Source organism: Doryrhamphus excisus, linkage group LG10 (assembly GCF_037039965.1).
Source record: "Doryrhamphus excisus strain RoL-2023G ecotype Guam linkage group LG10, RoL_Dexc_Guam_v1.1, whole genome shotgun sequence".
Classification (NCBI taxonomy): Eukaryota; Metazoa; Chordata; class Actinopteri; order Syngnathiformes; family Syngnathidae; genus Doryrhamphus; species Doryrhamphus excisus.
The window spans coordinates 7936227-7961900 of record NC_136366.1 but is presented as its reverse complement, the minus strand read 5'-3'; the positions used below and the strand labels follow the sequence as shown (position 1 = coordinate 7961900).

Genomic DNA, 25674 nt, shown 5'->3' with positions numbered 1-25674 from the left:
TATATTTCCAAGCACAAGACCTTTAGGATGAGAATATATTATTTTCAACTAAACAATGATTCAACTGTGCTATACTAACCACTTGTTTTTGTGGTTGTTGTTAGCATGTGCAGGTATAGCTATTAGCATTTTAGTTATGCTTGTTGTTTTTGCGTTCCCTATTACCAGCTCCTTTTACCCCCAAAACATTGTTCCTTTTTATTAAAAATAAGACTTTCCTGATTTATATAGAATAATATTGCCTCGTCCCCCCCCCCCACTCTTCTGTGCATACTGTACCATCCTCCCTTCCCCCTTTCTGTGTCCCACTGCCTGCAGAAATCTGTCCACTCAGATAAGATGCTTTTAAAGCAGAGATTATTGTCACTGTCCACGGCATCGCATTATTTAGTACAATAAGACGAGCTGGCTTGTGTGTCTCTGTGTGTGTTTCTGCATGTGTGTGCACATGTGTGTGTTAGTGTGTGTCGTTGTCGTTGCTGCTGCTGCTGGAAGTGTGTGGCTAAGACCGAAATGACGTGTGCGCTTGTGACGACCATGCCCATGTTTGCATGAACGTGTCCACATCACTCAGATTACAAATCAGACACATGCTGCCTCAGCCCAGCATTGCTTTATGTAACACACACACACACACACACACACACAACACAACACACATCCACACATGCATGCACCATCTGGCTCATAAGGCAAAAGTGCGGAAGAGGCGAGGGGGTGGCTCATCAGCTGCTGGAATAATAAGGGGAAAGGATTGTGAATAGTGACTGTAAGCAGGAGGGGGGGGGGCGTTCTAATAATTTTATGGTTTAAATCTTGGCATTCACGTCTATTGTTAACTGGTCCACGCTGTAGGAGGTTCGAGGATGGTACTACCTGCTTGGGGAGGAGGTGGGGAGGAGGAAACACCTTAGGGTGCCACACCATTCACATGTCACAGGTAAGCATCGTTCACTTCATACTCTGTTTGTTAGTTAGTAGGGGTTTGCAAAAACTCCCCAAGTGATTTCCATGGAACTTTTGAAGGGGGGGGGGGCACGTGTCCAGCAAGAAACCGTTCCATTTTTATTGTGTTAATCCGAGTGTAAATAATAGTCCTGTTTGTCCAGGCTACACGTTTTCAATCATTCTATATCAACCAGGAAGTAGGCTGCTAACTGCTTCATGATTTTTCTTATCTGTGTTTCATTTATTTATTTTTGGAATTTACCATTTCCCCCTGCCACAGAATAAAAACTGGTACGGTCCCGCTATCTAACATAAAGCATGTATCGCCAGCTAATTTGAATCCAAAAAGAAGCACTATATATATTTTTGAGTTAATGTCATTTCCGGACTATATAGTACATATTTAGTACACAGATTATGTTACACAGAAATATTATATCTCAACGTTTGATTGAATAAATACTCTTTTCCAAACAGTTTGTGTAACACAGCCAGTTAAAAGTAATTCAAAGTTCCCTTCTTCAACGTCAGAATTGAACAATCTTACATTTCCTTCATCACACACGTTGTCAGTCTCTCTCTCTCTTGTCCGTCATTGCACTGTGTGTCAGTGGAGACAAATTAGCCCATTAGCTTGAGCTGTCCTAATGACCATGTAGTCGTCCAGCCTTTCGAAATCCGTTGGCGGTAGTGGATGTTGATGGCGTTGTTGGTCAGCTGTCTGTCTTTGGGTCAGGAGGTTTGGAAGCGAGGGATTAAACGGGGGAAGAAAGCAAGTGTGTGGGAGAGTGACAACAGAGCGAGGGGAGGGACGGGGGAGAGGGGGAAGGAGGGGTTTCTGGACCAAAGCCCGCCGCGTCACACTCGCAGAAGAGACACGGACGCTTAAACTCGTATACTGCTCTGGATCTCCCCTTTATGCATGCTGCATACACCTTCATGTGTGTGTGTGTGTGTGTGTGTGTGTGTTTTCAGCTTTCACTCACTATCCCCTAAACTGGGCGGTGTTAAGAGTGAGTGTATGTGAATGTGTGTGTCTGTGTGTGATGCTACCAGCCAAAACAGCAGCCTAGACCAGGTGAGTACCATGTGTGTTATCTTCCTTACACAAGTTGCACAACTTCATGTTTTTAAGGATGCTCCTCTTCCTCCTCCCGTGTGCATCCCTTCACTCCTCTCGTCATCCCACTATGGTGCATCTTTTCCTTTTATTCTGGTGTGCTGTGCACTGTTAATCTTACAACTCCCAGCTTGTTTGATCTCATCTGGTCCCAATAGTTTCCCCCAACACTCACCGTCCACAGCATCATGACCACTATGGAAATGCATATCCCACTGGACACCCCCCATCATGGTACACAGTACTGGGTTTGTTAGATTGTGCTGGTGTACTGTATGTAATATGATGCTTGTCAGGGCTGTTCAACTTGTGGCCCGTGGGTTAAATCGGGTATTGGAATAAGTTGAGGTGAAAACTGTGATCAAATTATATATTTTGCAGAAGATTCAGAAAAACAGCAGAATTCTCCTGTTATGTAGAGCTGGGGTCCCGAGCCATCATTTTGGGATAATGCCCTGTGATTGGCTGGCGACCAGTCCAGGTTGTACCCCGCCTCTCGCCCGAAGACAGCTGGGATAGGCTCCAGCACCCCCGCGTCCCTCGTGAGGTTAAGCGGTAGAAAATGAATGAATGAATGAATGAATTTTGTTTCCCGTACAATGATAAAAATCAAGTTTATGTACATGGCTATACATTTTTGGAAGATGGGATATTATTTTATCCATAAAATAATATACCATACAGTTAGAAATTTCATTTTTTGCATGTTTATGTTGTTTGCGAGCGGCAACTCGTCCGACCTTGTCTGACAGGCCTTGAACAGTTATTATACAGTACTATCGACTATCGACTATCACCTTGTATTTGGTTCCAATTGCTGATACTATGTGGGAATGTATAAACGTAAAGTTTAATGACGTTGCTGAGTGCTAATGTGCATTTTTGTTTGGGGCGCAACCGTAAGTTAATTCATGCTAGCACACTGCCTGTTAGGGACTTTTTTAGTTATCATTGTGGTTGAAAGTTTCCTGCCACCAGGCTGCGACCCGGTACCAGTCAGTGGGCTGAGGACCCTTGCATCTTTACAATCCTTTCCTAAATCAAAGAACTTGTGAGGATCTTTGACCGTAAGCAAATGACATTTTAATGTATTTATATCTGGTGAGGTAAAAACTGTAAGGCAGGGCAAGCCTTGCATTGACATTACAGTAGATAGAAAATAATAATAATTGTGTTGAATATATCACGGTTTACTCACTTTATGACAAAATGTGACTCAAGTGATCCAAGCCATTGCTAACGCTGCTCTTCTGAACTAGGCTAATCTGGTTCATGCAACTTTAAAATTAGTTTTCAGCTCCGGTGGGTGGAAGTGGGACATGGACTGCAGGCCTGCACGAGTTGTTCACTTGAGTTGTTCCCGGCTTCCATGATCTTTTAGCGGCATATTCAATAATGCAGGGAGAGGATGTTGTTTTGAGTTAGTTCCAATAAGAAACGGTCGCATCTGGTTTCAGATTTGTTGTCATCTCATGCAGTGGTAATACTTGCTCCACTACTGTCTCAACTGATTCATATGCCACGGTGTTGCCGGTCTGTTGTGTGTGTGTGTGCAGTGGGGGGTGCATGCACTTGAGTGTTGCCAGGCCAGCTGGCAGAATGTAGGCCATGGCACTGCTGCACAATGACGTGCACAAACACGGATATGATCAAAATCCCATTTCGTACAATGCAACTATGGATGAGTGTGTGTGTGTGTGTGTGTTCATCCTGTCTCACTTTGAGGTCATTTTCCCAGTTAGTTCTCAGTCTCAGTGATTTTGTGTGAAGCTTGCAACAACACAATGATGATTTCTACTGTTGGCAGCATATCAGTGGGGGGGAATTCCAATCTGATAACAGTTGTTTCCAAATATGTTCATCATATCAGGTTCAATCTAATCCTTAATGAACTTGTCAACACTGCATTAAAGCGTGTTTCCAGCTAAACAACTAAAAAGTATATGCTTTAATTTGCATATTTGTAACTGGAATATGCGTCCCTTAAATGTGATCGTTTGAACATAATCTGACAATGTGTGGCGCCCCACATGCAAATCATCGTACATATTAATAATTATACTTCAATGAGACATTGCACGTACGGGGCGGAGTGTGCCTCGTATTCTAAATAATAAATGGCCCAGGTGTGTGATTATGAATACTTTACTTGCTCAGTTGAGCGTGGGAAGTGACAGCTTGTCCGTGCTCGCTGGTGAATCAGCAGACATCTAAAACCAGATTATATGGTATGTTGGTAGATGTGGATCGTGCACGAGTCCACCACCGTTTTTTACGTTTTTACTACATATTACAGCAGAAATGATTCTTGGGTGTAACATTCAGCATATCGCTTGTATAGAAGTATACATTTGCAGTATTAGATTCACACACAGATGTTATTGACTGGGACTGGGGCTGCATGAGTGTTGCCATCACTGAGGAGCTGTGGTTCAATGTGGGAATTGTGACTACTTACTACTTAATTTCTGTAGTATTGTCCCTTATTAAGATGTACTGTGTTACATTGGGTGCTGAAATGTACCCAAGTTTGTGAGACACGGTGTCATCAGTGGAGTGTTCCTGTTTTATGCTGTTTAATGGGGACATGACTTTGCACATTTTGTCAGTGATGGTGGTGGTCGTCTTTTATTTGGCATCTTTGGCACTGATTTGCTGTGTGTGTTCGTCATTTATTGTCCTTTGTTGCTTATTTAACCATCCACATGTACCGCATTACCACATTCTTTCTTCCATTTTGCCTTCATTGCTTCAAGACGTGATTAATCCACAATCAGTTCCATGCAGTGGATACAATCTTTAACACAATTTATCGTTTCACTTTTTAAAGTTCTGCCACTGGCAACTTTTCAGGCATTTTTTTGAATAATTTTTTTATGTCATTTGAAAAAAGGACCTATTGGTACGCAGCTGACAGGACGCTCCCTTGACTGTCTCTGCTCGTTCAGGACAGCAGCTGCAAGTGAAATGTGTCAAGCGCGGTCCGGCCGCATCCTTACTGCCCTGGAGTCATCGCAGTGTTTAACGCACGGGCATCATGCGATAAATGAATCAGAAGCTCAGTGAAGGGCACACTAAATATTCTCTAGTGTTCGTCCAGAGCTACACCACAGAGGCGTTTCATCTTGCTTGTAAGGAAAATGCTCTTTGCTGAGGCAATGATGAGAAGGACTGAATTCAGAATGATCTTAACAACATAAGGAAACTGCGGGGTGGGGTGGGAGAGGGGTCGCTACACAGACCACTCACCACAGTCCCGATGTCAGATAAAATATAACATGACAACCATCACACATCAGACTCAACACACAAAAGTAGGATTCAAACATCCTGGATAAATGAGCTCTACCAGTCCTGGATCAGCTTCCTTAAAGAGACAGCGCTATCATTACGGAGTCACCATGGCAATGAGTGGCGTACTACAGATTCCTGGAAGACCTAGAAAGCTTTCTGTGCTGGTTATTGTGTCGCTGCTCTATAGGAGTCCTCAATACAAAGGGCCAACAATGAGCATAGAAGGCCTCCTTTAAATAATAACCCATTGAAATTGTCATTGAATGTGGACTATCTCCTGATTGAGATATGGGACAGGATTAAATAGATCCTGGACTAAGCCTGGTATGGAGCAGGGTCACATGGAGATTCCACTATCCCACTTTTGTGCAACCGGATCAGGAATAAGTTGAACCAGGCTAACCATGATATCCAGGCTTCATCGTTTATTGTAGTTTAGCACAACGGGCCCCCAAGAAGTAAAGCACACTGTTAATATTATTGGCAATGTTTACAAAATGCTGAGAAAGCCTCCTTATTGTTCTTCCAATGTCAACTTCTTGACCCAGCAAACGATTCAGGCCTGAATCAGCATCCGTTGCTGCCAAGACGTGTACTATATTACTACACATAATACTCTACATGTTTTGACTTCGTAATACAAATGCAGTATTGATGAGACGTCATACAATAGACAAATACATACAGCGTTGAGTGTTTGAAGCAGTCAAGTGGTACAAGGTTCTGCTCTAGCCATTAAGTGTTTGTTTGTGGTGGAGTGTCAAGTGGACAAGTGGTCTTGGACCGTGCGGAGGACTTGCTCATTCTGGTCCACTGCCAGCAAGTCTTGACTTTCTGCTCGTCTTTATTTCTTTTCTTTGTTTTTCTTGGTCTGCCTTTGGCTTATCGTCAGCCCCCTCTGCTGTGCCCCCTCCTGTGTATACTTTTCCCACTGGCTGCTGCCCCCTCCATTTATTACTGCTCTGTTTTTATGTCACTCATGCGCCCAGCTGCTTCCATGCCAGCATGGCTGCATGTCCTAAGCAGACAAAAGACTGCTCTCCTGGGCCTGACGCCAGCCAGGTTACCCCCACTCTTCTTCTGCTGGATCCCTGAAGTTTTTTTTTTTTTTTTTAATTCACATGGAGACGGTATCTTTTTTTTTCCTTGTTTGATCTTCTGCTTTTCCATGGTGACCGCAACCAGGAGACTGGAGCTGCTGTGGAGTTAAACAACTGAATCACGAATACTATATACTGTATATATTGTACTATATGCTCCTGGCTAGGAGTATATTGCAAGACGATATGAACCTATTACAGCGTCAATGCTCCAAAAGGCACACAATTTGGAGGTCAACAAAGTCAAAGAAGGAAAATTCAGCTCACTGATTACAAGTGTACTTTTTCTCCTTTTTGGTGTTTCGGTGTTTTACCACAAAATGACAAATAGTTCTTAACTCAAATTCTACAAATCACTAATAAATTTACACAGTATAAACGGCGTATTCTCTAGCTCAGGGGTCAGCAACCCGCGGCTCCAGAGCCGCATGTGGCTCTTCAGCCTCTTTCTTGTGGCTCCCTTTGCAATGCTTGAATATTTTTTTTAACACCCGAGTGAAGAAAATGCACGTCTTTGTAATAAGTTTTAAAAATTCCAACTTTGTGTGAGTCCATGAATGCATCCTGACTGAGTTCTGACTCACAAGGGTGAGCAGACAGGATGCTATTCAGTTCTCTCTCTCAGAGGTAAACATGTAGGAAAATACTTTATAAATACTTTTCATACTTTCCCAGAGCTATTTGACAATTCTAAAAAATAAATTAGAGATCATCTAAAAACAGCGGCATTAAAACTTCAGGTATCAAGTAAGTTTACAGTAATTTACACATATTTATGTAAGTTTATATATAATATAATACTAGCAAGAGTACTCCAACTCATTTTTTCTTATCTGAACTATTTTGATACCCCCAAATTCCCTCCAATTTTGTTTTAAACATACTATGTTTTACGGCTCCAGGCTATTTTTCTTTAGTGAGCAAGGGGGTGAAATGGCTCTTTTCATAATAAAGGTTGCCGACCCCTGCTCTAGCTTCTTCAATTTATCTGCTGAGCCCAACAAGTGGCGTTTGAGACTGGACCTCCTCCGATGACAAGTCAACTCAGCGACGCTAGATAAAAATAACTTAAAAAACTCTTGTCGAGAGCCATCTGCCAGTGATTTGAAGCTCCATTTACAATTGCGTTTTCTCAAACTACGGCGTGGGCCGAGGGCCAAACAAGACATGCACACGTTAATCACGCATCAAGAAGAACAGTGGCAGAAAAGGGAATTTCAGTTATTTCATTATTAACACGTTCACTTTGACAGCCATGCTATTAATATATATATGTTGTTAAATGCAACTAAAACTCATTCCTATAATTTATTTATAACCTTATTTATTGTTCATGAATTGTACTGTGTATACATTATCTTACATAGCCGAAATTAATTGAAGTGCAAATAAAAATGCTTATTGATAATTTCATCTATTCATAATAAAATGTTCAATACACATGATCACGGTGCAGAGTGTTAGCATGGTTAGCATAGATAGCATGGTTAGCATAGTTAGCATGGTTACCACTGTGTGGCCTATACACAGTCAGGAGATGGAGAAGACCAGGGTTCAATTCTCCGCTCTGGCTTTTGCATGTTCTCCCTGTGCTCCGGGTACTCCGCTCCACCCCCCCCCCTCCCATTCCAAAAACATATTAGCTTAATTGGCCGCTCCAAATTGGCCATAGGTATGAATGTGAGTGGGAATGGTTGTTTGTCTAAATGTGCCCTGTGATTGGCTGGCCACCAGTCCAGCGTGCACGCCGCCTCTCCCCCCCAAGTCAGCTGGGGTAGGTAGATACATATTATCATTGAAACATTTTCTATTGAATTTACATATAATATAATTTTATATCAATGTATATCATGAATAATAAATGAATGTCTTACCGAAAGTGTCCATAAAAATCGATGTTCAGTCCTTGCGCAGGTGTTTAATCGTGTCAATGATCTCTGGTTAGTTACTGTAGGGGTGGGATGGTTCCAGGAACTTTTTAGGAAATTAACTTTTGGAGAAGAGCCAAAGTGATTAGATGAGCTGTAAACACGGAGAAATAGGAATAGGGAGTGGATGGGGAGGGCGGGAGGGGGGGGGGGGGTCCACACTGAGTCCCCCGTATGCTGAATGCTGCCTTTCTGAGCGATAGTTTAAAAAGGACACTGAGGCGGGAGTCCCTGTAACCATGGCGACCCTCCCAGGAGCCCCGTGACGGACGGATAATAGAGTGAGAGAGAGGAGTTCCTTTTCTCTTCTTCAGCCCTCCTGCTCTTCCTCCTCCTCTTCCCTCTCTCTTGTTCTCTCTTGCACTCCTCCTCTCTTGGGCACTTTGGTGATGTCCTCGCATCCTGTGGGATTTGACCAAACGGCGCTTGCTTGTCTTTTTGTTTTCTTCATAAGTGTGCTCTGAAGTTTAACTCTGTCTAGTCGAGTCCATCCCAGCCATCGCTTGCCTTAATTACTTCATCTGAGGGACTTTTATGGACTCTCACAACTACGTGTGGACGTTTGCATCCATCCGGACGCTTGTTTTGTGGCCGAAATGTGCTCCAAAGGAACCGTATCAGCCCGTGATTCCTTTGTCTACATTTCAGAGGCTGTGCTGTCAAACCATGGTGCTGCCCCTGAGACCGACCGCCCTGAGAATATGCAATGCTTAACGGTGAGTACATTTCTATTTCTCTCTGTCCTTTAAAAAATGCCTTCTTCCTTGACTTCGGCTCTTTGCATCCTACCATGTTGTCCCCCTTATGATGAGACCGATGACCCGTGACGCGGCTCATCCATGTTTAACAGACTCATCATGCATAAACACGCCCTCCCTCAAGTTATCAACTGAGTTCCGTGCCGCACGTTTCCAGCAACCATGGCGACTAATTGAATTTGGCCTTGGAAGCTTGAACACCGGGGGGGAGGGATCAAAAAAAAAAAAGAGGGAAAAAGTGCCAATATATGTCAAGACGCCCGCTCGCATGTGACTCGTATGCCGAGCGGAATGATGGCTTCATGAGAGAAGCTGAGATGTTCACACGAAGACCACCTCCATAAAGACTAGAATGTTGGTCTGAGAGACTTGGCAAAATAAAGCCAGTAGATGGCGATACAGCAACACATTAAGTGGGACTGGATGACACAAATGTTAGCAACACCAGCATAGCTTTTAAGATGTGTAGCAAAGCCTGCTTTTTAAAATAAAGCTATAGTGGTAGGTGGGGGTTGCGGGGAGCGGGGGGGGGGTGCTGGAGCCTATCCCAGCTGTCTTTGGGCGAGAGGCGGGGTACACTCTGGACTGGTCGCCAGCCAATCACAGGGCACACATAGACAAACAACCATTCACACTCACATTAATACCTACATATGGACAATTTGGAGTCGCCAAATAACCTAGCATGTTTTTGGGAGGAAACCGGAGTACCCGGAGAAAACCCACGCATGCACGGGGAGAACATGCAAACTCCACACAGAGATGGCCGAGGGTGGAATTGAACCCTGGTCTCCTAGCCAACAGACACCAGATATTTAAAAAAGGCCAATTTATAGTAAACGTGAGCAGAAAAAATTGTGCATCAAACCCTGCGAAGGTGTGTGAACTTAGCCTATAATATCTGTGATGACATCATAAATGGACAAATTGATTATAACTTTACTGTAACTGCCTCAAATACAGTATTAATACAGTACCAATACAGTAGCTACCCTTATTAGCAAGGAGAAACCAGAGCTTTTGTTCTTTTATTCTCCTGTAAATGTGACCAAAAACCGAGTTATATGTGCCAAAGCTGGGATATTAAACCAAAATAGGACTAGAGAACATAGCCGCGAGTACAGTAGGTGCCACGATGCAACGTGAAAGGGTGAATGAGGCCATCAGCCAGCACATTCCGGTGTGCTGTTATAATAATAACATAGCATGTTTTGGGGAGGAAACCGGAGTACCCGGAGAAAACCCACGCATGCACGGGGAGAACATGCAAACTCCACACAGAGATGGCCGAGGGTGGAATTGAACCATGATCTCCTAGCTGTGAGGTCTGCACGCTAAATTTCCTCACATTTGATGCTCATAAAGCACAATGACTGTGAGAACATCATTAAAAAGTATATTTTGTATCATAGGGCAACAGGAAGTAGCCTTGTAGGAATATATACGGGGTTAGCATTTGTCGTATGTAAATAATGTGACGTCATGGGACATATATGAATGTAATATGTTACTTCCTTGACGCTTGACTTGCTTTGCAGCATCCAGCGTTTTGTATGCAGAGGATCTGACATAGAAATGTGCTTGTGGTTGCGGCTTCGGATGGCTGCATGCAGATTTTGCTTTGTGCTCGTGTGGGTTCACCCCGGGTTCTTCCCACATTCCTGAGACAACTGTGTGATTTTGATTGGTTGATTGAATGGCATGTGATCCCGAGTGACACTGGTGTCTCTCAGAGAGAGTACACATGTTATGCAGCATTTGCGTCTCCTAGTTTCTGGGCTTGTAGCACGACATGGCGGTCCCTTTGGGCCCTTTAAGGCAGGGGTGGGCAAACTACGGCCCGGGGGCCACATGCGGCGCACCAAGCGTTTGAATCCGGCCCGCCAGTTGCTTTTTAAGTATTTCAACTTTTAACATACAAACTGGCAACATGACTTGCAAGTCGGGTGTCTTATTTACTGAAAAAAAAAAAAACTGTGAAATTAAATCATATAGTTTGATATGGTCTGATGTTTAAAGTGCTCTTGAAAAAAGGGACATGAAAACATACAGTTGATAGTATAACACTAATTAAATTAGACTAATGATTAATGGAAAATCATAAGCATAAAATAGTGTGTGTGTGTTTAAATATATGTTCTGGCCCCCGGACAATTTTGTTAACTCAATTTGGCTCACAATTCAAAATATTTGCCCACCCCTGCTTTAATCTTATGTCTCACTCGTTTGTAGCAGGTTAGCCAAAAAAAAGAGTCCGCTCTGGCCTTTCTTGTATCATACGCAGCAAGCATGTAAAAAAAAAAAGAGTGAGCTGCATTAAACATTTTGTGTCAAAATTTGGGACCTGAAATGCCACGCCCCCGATTACACCTCAATGGTCCATCGTCCTTGCCCACCCTTGGATCTGAAGAGTAAAGCGTGGATGCATGTTGTGATAGAAACAGGCCTATTTGTGAGCATCGGCTGCCTTCCTTCCTTCCTTCCTCCGGTCTTCCCCGTTTTCTCTCAGCCTTTGTGTCTCGCCGTGGATCAGAGTACCAGATGATTCAGGATGGTCTCACAGCAGAGCCAAGGGAGCGGCCAAAGTACATTCACCGGCTAAATTAGGGGGGGAATGGAAAACCTTTTAGACTTTCTCCTGACTTTTATTCTCCCTCCCCTTGTTACCTTGTCCTTGCTCCCTTCCGGCCGGCTGCCTTGCGTTGTTGTCATCGTTTCCGGGCCACCTCATGGCCACAAGCAAAAGAAAAAGCTGCTCTTCTTGATCAAACAAGCATCCATGTTGAATGACGATCTTACCCTTGCTTTATTTCAGGGATTTACCCCGGACTTTTGGGCATTTTACATGTTGCTTTTGATAGCACTTGATAAAGGCCATTTAAAGAACATTTCTTACGGTAATAATGTTGCATTGATCAGTGTCGAGATTACAATGTGTGGCTATTAGACATCTGCTTGCTAGCTGTCTATATGTTGTTGTTTTTTTCAATTCTAAATACCTAGACAACAAAGCCTTTTGACAATAATATATTTGAGCATCAAATAGTGTAACAATAAACATTGCAAAGCAACCTGCATTGTGTTGTGACCTGGCTAAATAAAAAGTCCAGTCATGAGAAATAACAATACGGGACCCCTGGGGCCCCCGTAATTGGAATAAGTAGACTCGGAATCCTTTACCAAGGAGCCATTAGAGGGCAAGTCTGGTCCCAGCAGCCATGGTAATCCCAGCTTCAATTGCGATTCTTAAACTTGCTGCCGTTAGGAAGCTCATAGTCATATTTTTTCAGGGTACTTTTCTTAAAATTGTCATCTCATCTGGTTTTTGTGGACCCAATGTCGTACCCCGTCTTGTCTCGTGAGTCGGGTGTCCACATCTGTCCTTAAATGATGATGCAATGTTGTACTCGAGGTGGCAGTAGAGCCCCATACACGATGTGGGCTGTGGTGGCCCCAATACTAGTGGACTGTAACAGTGAAACATGAAGTTAATCTTCACTTTCATTCATATCTGAATGGAAATTAGTTAAAGGCATGAAGACGTTCCATGAGTACTAACAGGAGCTGGAGCTTGCTCGGATGCAGTGGCGCTCTGCATTGCTTTGCTTGTCAGCGAGCGTTAGCTCCTGACCTGTCACTGTGTAAAATGCATCTGACACGTCTGTCTGTGGGGGCGAGTATCGCAGCAAAGGGGGCGAGCCAGAAGGTTAGATATTCCCCAAAGGACGGAGATTGTTTTGATTTTTGTCGGCTCATTTGACTGTAAATGCTTTTCAAAGGAAGATGGCACAGTGCTGAATGGCCTTTTAAGGACACAGGTGGGTGAGTGCGTCACCCATTAAAAGGGGGCAGCTGACCTCTTGTCACATCCTGTCCACATCCCGTGTCCTTGACAAAGACTCAGCATCCTAAACAGGTCCAGACGAGATGGCCATTAGAGGGGTCGTCTAGCTAGTGTGTGTCAATTACAAACTGTTGCTATGCAATTTTCGTCAGCAGTTTTGTTTTTGTGATAGTCGCTGTATCGTGAGAAGCAAAACAAAGAAAAGAGGTGCACCTTTTGGAGCATCAGATTGGAAAAATTTTTTATGATATATGATATTTTTGGATAAAGTATTAATTCATTCATTTTCTACTGCTTATCCACACAAGGGTCTCGGTCAGCCAATCACAGGGCACCGTGCAGGCCTAAAGTAATACTATTATGAGAAAAACAAACGAACTTATTCATTCATTCATTTTCTACCGCTTTTTCCTCACAAGGGTCCCGGGGGGTGCTGGAGCCTATCCCAGCTGTCTTCGGGCGAGAGGCGGGGTACACCCTGGAATGGTGGCCAGCCAATCACAGGGCACATATAGACAAACAACCATTCACACTCACATTCATACCTATGGACAATTTGGAGTCGCCAATTAACCTAGCATGTTTTTGGAATGTGGGAGGAAACCGGAGTACCCGGAGAAAACCCACGCATGCACGGGGAGAACATACAAACTCCACACAGAGATGGCCGAGGGTGTAATAGAACCCTGGTCTCCTAGCTGTGAGGTCTGCGCGATAACCACTTGCACACCGTGCAGCCCTAAAGTAATTCTATTATGAGAAAAACAAACAAATGTAGTTGAACTATTTGTGGAAAAAAATAGCAAAAATGTGCAATGTAACGAGAAAAGGTTTATGTTTAAAAAAAAAAACACATGTTGGTGAAAGTTCAACCCCCCCAGTGTTAGACAGAGTGGTCCCAATTTTATCAGTGCTCCAGGTTTGCCCTTTTCTTGCAATTCCCTGCAGCCATTGGCTCCCGTGTCACCGGGAGTCGACCTGCCTGTGTCTTATGTCCTCCTTTTTGGAACATGTGACCTGAAACGTTGGACCAGTAAATTCACGCCTCCTTCCATGGTAGCTGTTTTTCAGGTCCGGGCTAGAAAAGACGGAATGCGTGAGCGATCCCACACCACTAAAGACCAGATTGGGCTTGTCTGGCTCCAGGACAAGCATTTCAATCTCGTCTTTCACTCTTCTCCCCGAGACATGCTTTCTTCTCACCCTCTAATCCGTCCTTCTGCCCATTTAGAGGTGAACAGCGCGGCATGAAAGCGAGACAAAGTGTTTTTTGTGTGCTTGACGTGGTAACCCTCGCCCTTTTCAAAAAGGCAAACAGGGAAAAGCTGCCATTACCTCTGCAAGGAGGGGGCTCTCAGGAAAATGGGGCCTTTTTTGGCTGCTTTATTAGCGCTTTTAGAGACTCAGGCGGCTCTCCGTCTTTCTCTGTTCCTTCTCTGTCAGTGTTTCATTCCAGGAGACGGTAAATGTAGTGATGCTCATGAAAAGATTCAATTAATGGGGTCCTGGTTTCTTTTGGACGTTGGAATCAGGCATCTGCTACTAACAAACATATGGACTATCAAACACATACCTGTAAAGTTGAACCTGCTGCAGGAAACGACTTTGGAGGAGAAATATTTCTATGAAGTGGCAAAAACCTGCAACATGGCCGAAAGTACAATACTATACACAATATGTACTTCATCAAAATCAAAATGTATACAGGAAGCAAAAGTCTTACTTATAATAATAATAATCACATGACTATAGGCGGCGCTGCACTGCGGTCGAGTGGTTAGCTCGCAGCTAGGAGACCTGGGTTCAATTCCACCCTCGGCCATCTCTGTGTGGAGTTTGCATGTTCTCCCGGTGCATGCGTGGGTTTTTTCCGGTTTCCTCCAACATTCCAAAAACATGCTAGGTTAATTGGCGACTCCAAATTGTCCATAGATATGAATGTGAGTGTGAATGGTTGTTTGTCTATATGTGCCCTGTGATTGGCTGACCACCAGTCCAGGGTGTACCGTGCCTCTCGCCCGAAGACAGCTGGGATAAGCTCCAGCACCCCCTCCGACCCTCGTGAGGATAAGCGGTAGAAAATGAATGAATGAATGAATTAATATAGGCCCTGTATAGATGCTGAAATTATTATTTATAAATAACATGAAAATAAAAATAGGTTTTAATTTGAATTATTATTATTTTTTACAATTGTATATGATTTTTTTCAACAGTGTTAAGAAGCATACGATGTGTGTTGGTTTGCATTGGCGTCATAGCTTCATAGGGTTTATGATAACCACACCATGACCCTGGAACTGATTATTTCTGTTACCATTATTTCCTATGAGACTTTGTGTTGCTCAATGTTAGAGCGTCTTATATGGGTGTAGGTCTGGGCTCTACCTCGTGGCCTCCCAGGTGATGTATAACTGTCAGATATACCACCACTTTCCCAAGCGCACTTGTATTACCGGTAAAAAACAAAAATAAAAGTGCTGTTTGGATAACTGGCAGAGGGGTCGGGGGGGTGCTATTGTCAAGCTTTCGCAGAGCTTTGAATTTCCGCCCGGTGGTTTTGCCGGGGCATGAGGAGGGCTTGAAAGGAAAAGCGGAGGAAATATGGAAGGTGAAAACATAACAAACAAGTCTGGATGGAGGTCGAAGGGGACAGCGTGTAATATCTTGCGTCACACAGCATTTTTTTGGGTTGTGGCTGCTTAAAAAAAAAAAAAATCATATTTATTTGTCATGCATTGCGTTGACATTCATCTCCTTCACTACTAATGTGAGGTGCAGCACCTCTGAGGAGCTCGTAGTGTGGACTCAGGAAGCAAACGGCCTTATCGGTGCTAGACAGTCAAATCTGTGGAGGTTGGCAAGGTATGCATGAATCCATGTGTGTATAGTATGTATGTGTGTGTATGGTGGGGGGTGGGGGGGCTGCTGCTGCTGCTGCTGGTGGGAGGAACTTCCTCCTATTCTTCTGCTGTTGAAGAGTTCCCATGGGCGCCCCTGCCAGCAGCGACACTGTGGCCTGAGCAGGTCAAGCCAGCGCCAGTCTTGCCTCTGTGTTGCTGGTGGCCGAATGCAAAAATCTCGAAGAAAGCGGAAGCATGGAAGCTTGTGAACTTGATCGCCATCGCTGCACGTCTTTACATGGACAGTAGTTCATCAAGTGGAGTCATAAACGCCAGATTAAAACCTTCGGATTGGACATTTTCAACACGAAAACAACCAAGCGGGAGCCGTGGGCCTCTGCGATGATCCACAACACGCTGAAGTCCCCCCAGGAGGCGGAGCAAAGTCCCACAAGAACCCACTCGGCCGCTCAACGGAGGCTTTGGAGGTACTCGGGCTATAGAGGTGCCGGCCGGCCCGAAAGTCAGCGTCGAAGTGTATGCGTGCTTTCGGCCGACCTGAACGGGACAACAACAGGAGGGGGGGTCATGCACACCATCCACGGCTTGTGTCACCTCTGCATCGGATGTAGGCTACCACAGGTGTGTGTCGGGGGGAGAGTTGAAGACATCCAGTAAAAAAAAAAAAAGCTGCCAATTTAAGTGTGTTGGCAAACACAACCTGAAATAAGCAGATTTTTAATACAACTCTTGTATTGGATCCCATTAGCTTGGGCAGCAGTTTATGATGGCTACAAAAAGGCCTCTATGACCACAATACATCATTTGAATGTGTTTATGTACCCAGTATGTACCCTGTATGTGTGGGTGGCGTGTTGTCCAGTCACTGAACATACTGACCCAGATAACATTGTTTTACCCAGAGGAAGAGGAAAATGACTAGTTGACTGCTATGTGTGTGTGTGTGTGTGTGGTATGATACACACAGTTACTATACCCCCATCCATAAAGTCGCACGAGAACACCTCGTCATGATTGCGACACCCCTGCCGAACAGAAGCGGTATCGTAATTAGCTAATGACATCTCCTCTCTCCGTGACTTGGTGAAAGGCGGAGCAGCGATGCATGAGCGCTAAAAGGGGAACACTCATGCATGAACATGTGCACACACGGCCCGCCTTGGTCCTTTGGGTGTATGTGAGATGAGTAAAAACCCTTCATCGTGTAGAAGTCCTTTCGTTCGGTCGTGTACGTCCCTTTCAAATATTCATTCCTCAGCTCTCGGCATTTTAGATGAACACATTGCTACGTTTATCGTCAACTGACCATATGTCTTGATCTCCGGTTGTATGAATTCCCATAGAAAATAATGATAATTTAATTAATCTGTTGCATGCCGCTATCATGAAAGCCTTATTAATTGTACAAGCCATGTATTGAGTAGCACATTAATATAACAAGTATAAAAATACTACATTAACTCCTTGAATCACAGCCATTTTTCAAAAGTCATCCATTGTTGACGATTTGACTGATTTGATATTTAGTTCTAGGGTTATCGATACCAAAAGAAAGGTTAGACTCTCATCTTTCAGCAGAAAAAGTTTTCTACCCTTTTCAGTCCTTTAGTAATCTGCAGGCGAACATACATAGGTAAAAAACATAAAAGACGTATAAATGCTGTATGTCGTTGGCAGTGAATGAGTTCATGATGTTAAATCAAACTAAAGTAAAGTAAAACTACTGCAACGTCCACAAAAATTTTGCATGACAAAAGATATGTAACATAACATAAGCTAAACTGTATGGACGGATAGGTACTTTAACATCATTGTAACCATATTGCGTCATACGTATATGCGTATATACGTATATACAAGTATGTCCTTCCTCTTCAACCACAGTTCAGTTTACTTTGAGATGCTTGAAATTCCTTTGCCAGTCAGTTAGATGCTATTCCTTGATTATTTGGCCCTCTCATCAACCATCTCTCACTCATAAACAACAACCTGACGTTTTAAGGTCATTGCGAGCGTCTCCATTGAACTCTAGTGAACACAAGATGGCCGACTGTGGTCAAACTCGGTGGAAAGGTTCAGCATCGGACAGGGAATGACTGTAGCGGCAGATTGTTCCCCACTGTGAAAAATTCTATTTTTTCCCCATGGAGTTTGGTGGACCGTTTCCTCTCTTATGCCACAGGGCGAATCTGTCACACCACCTCCAGTCTGTCCAAACAACACGTTGCAGACAAGAAGGGGAAGCGCCCCCAAGCTACAAAGTGCAGCATATGATCAAAGTAAAAAAAACTAAAGTAAGAAGTAACCGCTTGGGTAACAACAAGGCACGCTATCTGTGGCCATGTTGGCTGAGGACTGTCATTGGGATGCATCGTTTTGTCCGTTTGTTTACATGAAAACAGGTTTTTGGAGCCTGAAAACAATCATGCTAGCGAGGTTTGGACTGAGGGGAAAGTCAGTTACTGCCTTGTTCGAAATTAGTAGGTCAGATGCTCTTTGCTGTCAATATATGCTCATGAAAGAAACAATTTTTTTTTAATTAAAACTTTCAGTAATGGTAAAAGAACATCACTGGTTTACATGATTTAATGCTACACACGTCTGAAGAACAATGAAAGCATTTACCGTCCTATGTAGCAGTGTTGGACATCATCTGTCCTCTCTGAGGACTATTGTACGTGGAGAATTGTAGAAGAGAGCAGACATTCTTCCACTGGCAGCGAACAAAGCAAGTCAGCCTTCCGTCCCTGGGAGTTGTTCTCACCATGTCAGCTAATTGGCTTCCTCAGGAAACTGCCGTCAAGACAGTTCTAATAGGAAGCTGACGCCGACAAACAAATTGCTACTTAATCACCCTGATTCTCTGGCCAGCCTGTTACTTTCACATTCTCCTGAATGCCACGAAATGACTTGTGCTCGTGTGTTTGTGTGTCGTATTTGTGTTACAGGTGACCATCCTTCGAGGAAAGGATGGATACGGCTTCACCATCTGCTCAGATTCCCCTGTGAGGGTGCAGGCTGTTGACCCAGGCAAGGATGCTCTTGATTGAGTCTTAGAATCCATGCTTTTCCACTTCCTCCTTCCTGTGGAGCGTGTTAATGCATGGAAAAGATGCATGCCCAGCTCTTGTCAAGTGCAATTCTGCCACTTTAGACGTGATCCAAACATGATCTCTTCTATTTTGCACTTGCGTCATCACCTGTTTTGGCCTTTCCTTCATTCATTTTCTACCACTTTTCCTCACGAGTGTCGCGGGGGGTGCTGGAGCCTATCCCAGCTGTCTTCGGGCGAGAGGCGGGGTATACCCTGGACTGGTCGCCAGCCAATCACAGGGCACATATAGACAAACAACCATTCACACTCACATTCATACCTATGGACAATTTGGAGTCGCCAATCAACCTAGCATGTTTTTGGAATGTGGGAGGAAACTGGAGTACCCGTAAAAAAACGCACGCATGCACGGGAGAACATGCAAACTCCACACAGAGATGGCCGAGGGTGGAATTGAACTCGGGTCTCCTAGCTGTGAGGCCTGCGCGCTAACCACTAGACCGCCGTGCAGCCCTGTTTTTGCCTTTTTATGCAAACGTATAAAGACATAGACGGGACAGGGAGGGTAATCTAATAATTACAACAGTGTCTTTTATTGCAAATGTTGATCCGAAATCAGAGGAGAATGTCAACATCAACCTTGCAGGAAGGTTTGGTTGACCGAGCCGTGCGTTTTTGGATGACCGCACGGTGGTGTGTCGGTGCAGCGCCATAAGGCGTCTCAATTAGCCACATTAATTTGATATTTGCAGGTGGCATCGGACCGTAAAGCTGCAAATAGCAAGGATATACTGCGGTTCAGTGCAGGTGGCGATGGTATGGTTTGGGATTAAATACAACAACAAAGAGGACGGAGAGACAATAAAAAATGGAGGACATCCAGACATCCACAAATTGGTACCCTACACATTTTAGTACCCGTCAGTACTGCAATCAAATAACCGTGTTTTGATTCTATGGAAGTTTTCTATTGTTTACATGGCTGCTGTTTCTCAATCACCAATCCACTCCCAATACGTCATGAATTATTCTCCCTTCATTAAAATGTAATATCACCTGCGGGCGTTCTGCTTTTCATCTCGTCCGTGGCTTTGAGGATTACTGCGAGAATCCAAGCAAAGCAGCGGGGTGCTGCAGTTAATAGGCAACCCTCTGGAGTTTTGTTTGTCCCTGGGAATCAAATAAAGAAGTTGTTAAAAAATGACATGTGTGTATCTGTGTATGTGTGTGTGTGTTGACTGTGGCAGGGGGCCCAGCAGACCAGGCAGGACTCCAGCAGCTGGACACGCTCCTGCAGCTCAATGGTCAGCCTGTGGAGCAGTGGAAATGTGTGGACTTGGCCCACGCAATTAGGTGAGGACACACAATGCTTCCTTTTGGCGAGGATGTCCCCCCAACAACAATGACCTGAAAGTACTGGGCCAACTAGTAGAAAAGACGACAACAAAGTCATTTTTCAAAATCAATAGTTTTCGACCATAACCCACACAGAGAGCTTTCTAGATCTTCAAGGCTCACCTTAGATTTGAACCATCAACCCTAAAGTTTTAAGCTTGACTTTAATATTGTGCAAAAAAAGCATGAAAGTATTTGACCATTCTTGCCTTCACAGAGACTCGGGTTCTTTTACTATTTGCTATTAGTTTGGCAGGAAGATATTGATTAATCTTGATTAATCTATTGATTAATATTGACATACAATTATGTCATTGTATGGTCATATACTTCGGTACGTGACAAAACATTTAAAATAAATATATAAATAAATAAAAATGAAACCTTAAGCTATATTAGGAAAGCAGGAGGTGAACAAATGTAACAGTTACTGATTGTAAAAGTACCAGATGGAGGGGTAGGATTTAATAAGCTTTGCTTCTTCCTACTCCTTTTGGACATGTGGAACTGTGAACTGATTATGTGATGCATTCAATGTAATCTGATGCATGTTCAAATGAAATAAAACCATTGCCATTAACATTATAATTGTGTCATGTGACCCCAGAAACAGCGCCAATGAAATCACAGTGGTGGTGTGGCGCACGGGCCCCTCAGCCAAGCCAAACTTCGAGGGTCTCATCCACCGCCCCTCCTACAAGCCGGCCTCCTCCTCCACCTACGAGACGCCCTCGCCGCCCGTCCGCAGGCGCGACCCAGATCTGGGCTCCGGTCGAACCCCACCAGCCGTGCCCCCTCTCCCGGCTCACCACCGGGCCGCCGCCGCCCGCAGACTGCTGGTCAACGGCTCCGAAGGCGCCCCCGGCGGCACCTTAGGGATGGGAACTCTGAGGTGGGGCGCCCAGGGGGGGTCGGCCGAGGAGCTGGACGGGAAGCCGCGGCTCCTCCACCACCCTCACACGGCGACGCTGAAGGGGACGAGGGTGAAGGCGTCCAACGGGGACAACTACATCATCCTGTCCCCCATCAACCCTGGAAGCCAGGTACCGCAGACCGCTGGTGGTGGGGGGCTGCATCTTCATCATCTCCTCCGCCCTCCTCCTCATCTTCACCATGGTCACATGATGGCTCATGCTAGATATGTCTCCTTACCGTTCATCCCCGGCGCTAACTGATTTCATCCTCCAGACCAAAACCATGTCGTTTGTATATTATCGTTTATCTCACAGCGATCCTATTTGGATGTTTTATGCAACATAAGACGGAGAATTATGTACTGATGGTTGCATCAATAAAGCAAACCTGTTAAAAGAAACGAAAAGCCTGACATGAGTTCCTCCGTTAATAACTACTAACACGTTTGTGTGAGAGCGCCTGACTAACAACCTAACTTGATTGTTTATGCTGGCGTGAAGTCGGTTTATACCCTCCATCCATCTCCTTTTACGTGAGTGCAAAGGGCGGATGATTGGAGTAGATTTCCTGCATAATAACAGGAGTTGATGGTTGAATCCTAGCCCTGAGCCAATGTGGAGGCTAGGTCAGGTCACGTGACGCATGACTCATCACAACACAATGCTATTGTTCTCCTCACTGAGAAACGACACTACAGTGTTGATGATATGTTGTTAAAAGCACGATCTCTGTCTAAACGTCTTCATCGACTTCTGTTTGCAGATCTTGAGGCCTGTTTATCAGGACAATCAGGGAACTTTAGGTAAGACATCGATACGTCTATACGTTGCTTCTTTGCAGAAAGACCACAGCTGAGGGTCCTGGATGGGGGGGCCAAGGTGGCTCTATTCAGACCCTATTTCTCAGTCTATTTCACTTGGCACTTTTTACAACGTTTCTTATTATTTGTACTGTCTATGAACACCATTGATTTTGAATGGTAATAGTTTTATTTCATTTGAACACGCATCAGATTACAATTGAATGCATCACATAATCAGTTCACAGTTCCACATGTCCAAAAGGAGTAGGAAGAAGCAAAGCTTATTAAATCCTACCCCTCCATCTGGTACTTTTACAATCACTAACTGTTACATTTGTTCACTTCCTGCTTTCCATAATACAGTTTAGTTTTAATATCAGTAACTGTTTCATTTGTACACTTCCTGCTTTCCATAATAGAGTTTACTTTTAATATCAGTAACTGTTTCATTTGTTCACTTCCTGCTTTCCATAATACAGTTTTTTTTTTTTTTTTTAAATAATGTACCTCGTACCGAAGTACGAGGTGATATGACCATCCAATGACATTATGTGTACCATAGTAAGTGTCAATATAGTGATATATATAGCACATCATGACTGGTTCAAGACTTAAGTATTTAGCAAACATCCTTGTATGTAATATGGGGAGGGATCATAATCTTGCAGATTTTAACCAAAGTCAGCTGGGATAGGCTCCAGCATTTCTGCGACCGTAATGAGGACAAGTGGCATAGAAATCAAACTTTTGAGCAATGTATTATACATTTCTCCATATCAGTGAATGCCACCAATCTGTGATGACTTTCAGCCAGCAGGTTGTATCCCACACGACAAGCCTCCGGCTCACTCAACCAGTCCGGCGTTGCTGGTGGAACCTTCTCCCCGGGCTTGAGCAGCAGCAGCAGCAGCGGTCTAGGAGGGGGCGGCCCTTTCTCCAGCCGCACCGGCTTCCTGCGCCGATCCAACAACTCCAAGATGCCGAAACCCTCCAGCGGTACCTCCACCTCCAACTACCAGCAGCAAAGCCCCAATTTTGCCAACTACCAGAACTGTACCATAGTACGCTCACATGTGCCACATGGAAACAACTATGGATATGTTACCGTGGCGCCCAAGATCCTCATCTTCCCCATTTTTGTTCAGGTTAGATTGCTGGCCTGGACACAACATTTCGATATTAAGATAATTACTATTATTATGGCTTATTACGTAACCTCCGATGTTTCTGTGCAGCCTCTGGACCTGTGCAGCCGAGCTCTCGTCATAACAGAGGAGATGATTCTACATGAGAGCAAGCATCATGCGCTAAAGGTCAGTTAAAGGGCAAACTATTGCCTTCCCTTTGCGCTCGCAAGCACGCTAGTTGATGCTTGCATGTGTGATGTATGGAAACAACAGACTCTAACATGGTGTCCATGATAGGTGACGGTGTTCGTCTACACCGACCTGATGTTGGTCACCAGAGAGGACGAGCCCGGCAGGTGTAACGTTCTTCAGAGTCCTTTGTACCTGCGGCATCTGAGGCTACAGGACGGTACGTATGCAGAATATTAGCTGTTAGACATAATATTAGTACAGTTTCACCCAGCATAACCCCCCGTGAGGGGAGGGGGGCACCCTGGACTGGTGGCCGGCCAATGGCAGGGCACATGTAGACTGAAGCAGCCAATCAGCAACAAGCTATTTGGAAAGTAAACATCAATAAAGAAAAACATTTTATTTGACAAATATATGACTAGCGGCACGGTGGTCTAGTGGTTAGCATGCAGACCTCACAGCTAGGAGACCAGGGTTCAATTCCACCCTCGGGCATCTCTGTGTGGAGTTTGCATGTTCTCCCCGTGCATGCGTGGGTTTTCTCCGGGTACTCCGGTTTCCTCCCACATTCCAAAAACATGCTAGGTTAATTGGACACTCCAAATTGTCCATAGGTATGAATGTGAGTGTGAATGGTTGTTTGTCTATATGTGCCCTGTGATTGGCTGGCGACCAGTCCAGGGTGTACCCCGCCTCTCGCCCAAAGACAGCTGGGATAGGCTCCAGTACCCCCGCGACCCTTGTGAGGAAAAAGCGGTAGAAAATGAATGAATGAAATATATGACTATTATGAAGAGTATCAGGGACACTAAAGAGGTGAGTAAAGACGTAAACATAACAACATGACATTCCAAGGAAACACGCTCTATTTAAAGCGAAAGCAGCCCTGGGTGACATTTGACCTCAGGATATTTGGGGAGACTTCCTGTCGCTTTGTCTTCTCTTTAAACAGTCATGTCCTGTGCCAGCCTGTACAGAATAGCTAGGCGGTGAGGGACACTCGCGGTCAGCCAATGGGAGTGAGGCCAGCAGAGGGAGGGGCGGGCTCATTGTAAATATTTATCTGGAGGATAACGATGGAGAAATATACAATAGATCCTGCATCTTTTCATGGATTGTTTTGCATATGAATGTGACGTGCAACACGGGCTTAGTGCATTCTTTTTAATCTGTTGTTTAGCCTCCCCAGTGACGGATATCACTGTCCACTGGCCCCAAATCTCTGGTGCATGATGCTGAATGATGAAATTGGACTCGAGCAGCCAATCTGAGGCTGAGGGGATTGACTTAGATTGACTCCTGGTGTGTCTATCATTGTTATTATTGTTAATTTTACTGTTAATTTTACTTTTATATTTAACACATTTATTACATATTTTATACATTTTATTCCTAGTCGGTGTGCAACTAACTTTGTGTTGTTTATGTTTGTGTAGAAAAACAGGATGCTATAAATACAATAAAAGAAATGCTGTTTATGTTGATGGTACGGTTGCATGGTGGTCGAGTGGTTAGCGTGCACGCCTCACAGCAAGTGAGTGAGTGAGTTCAATTCCACCCTCATGTGGAGTTTGCATGTTCTCCCCAAAAATATGCTAGGTTAATTAGCCACTCCAAATTGTCCATAGGTATGAATGTGAGTGTGAATGGTTGTTTGTCTACATGTGTCCTGTGATTGGCTGGCCACCAGTCCAGGGTGGACCCCGCCTCTCGCCATAAAGTCAGGCTCCAAGTTATGCTCCAGCACTCCCCCGAAGCGGTATAAAATGAATAAATTAATGTAGATGGTATAGATGGTATAGACTGCTACATGCACTGTAGCTGTATGGCATACATACAGTATATTTATTATGATTGTAATTATATCTCCTCACCAGGGGATCTCACTCAGGCTTGTTTCTCGGTGTGTGTGTGTGTGTGTTGTCATCAGCAGACACACATCCACCCTGCTGCCTGCCTGTCATTGTTATTTCTCTCTGGGCCGGCAGCGTCACTCAGGAAAGAGGCGCCGGTGTGGGGATTGTGTTTGTTTCGACAAGGGACGGTGTGTGTGTGTGTGTGTGTGTGTGTGTGTGTGTATGTGTATCATGATACAGGAGAGTTCAATACAGCAGCTGTCCCGTTTTCCTGTCCACCTAAAACTTGTTAAAGAGCGTGGGAAAACACTGAGGATCACACACACACATGCTGAGCAAAACCTACAAGAACAAATGATCTGCTGAATCAAAAGGCTAATTTATGAGTCTGTTGCCATAACAACAGGATGAGTTTGCAGCAAAAACTGCTTATCAGTGACTATCAATTACTGCAAGGGAAGCAAATGCAAGTAGCG

At 44.4% G+C, this 25674-nt stretch overlaps 1 protein-coding gene across 6 annotated transcripts in view; it reads left to right on the top strand.

Moving 5' to 3' along the window:
• The window catches only part of rgs3a (regulator of G protein signaling 3a), a 91729-nt gene that overhangs the window by 4517 nt on the left and 61538 nt on the right, over positions 1–25674 (top strand). For 3 of the 6 annotated variants that reach the window (XM_058065057.2, XM_058065050.2, XM_058065049.2), the window contains 9 exons: positions 856–940; positions 9039–9106; positions 18805–18886; positions 20159–20264; positions 20914–21349; positions 21984–22023; positions 22834–23168; positions 23259–23336; positions 23448–23559. In XM_058065057.2, the coding sequence (XP_057921040.2) occupies positions 856–940; positions 9039–9106; positions 18805–18886; positions 20159–20264; positions 20914–21349; positions 21984–22023; positions 22834–23168; positions 23259–23336; positions 23448–23559 (1342 nt within the window). Of the gene's footprint in view, positions 1–855; positions 941–1820; positions 2027–9038; positions 9107–16003; positions 16478–18804; positions 18887–20158; positions 20265–20913; positions 21350–21983; positions 22024–22833; positions 23169–23258; positions 23337–23447; positions 23560–25674 lie in introns of those variants that run through there. The other 3 variants (XM_058065053.2, XM_078793966.1, XM_058065046.2) reach the window with 3 other exon arrangements.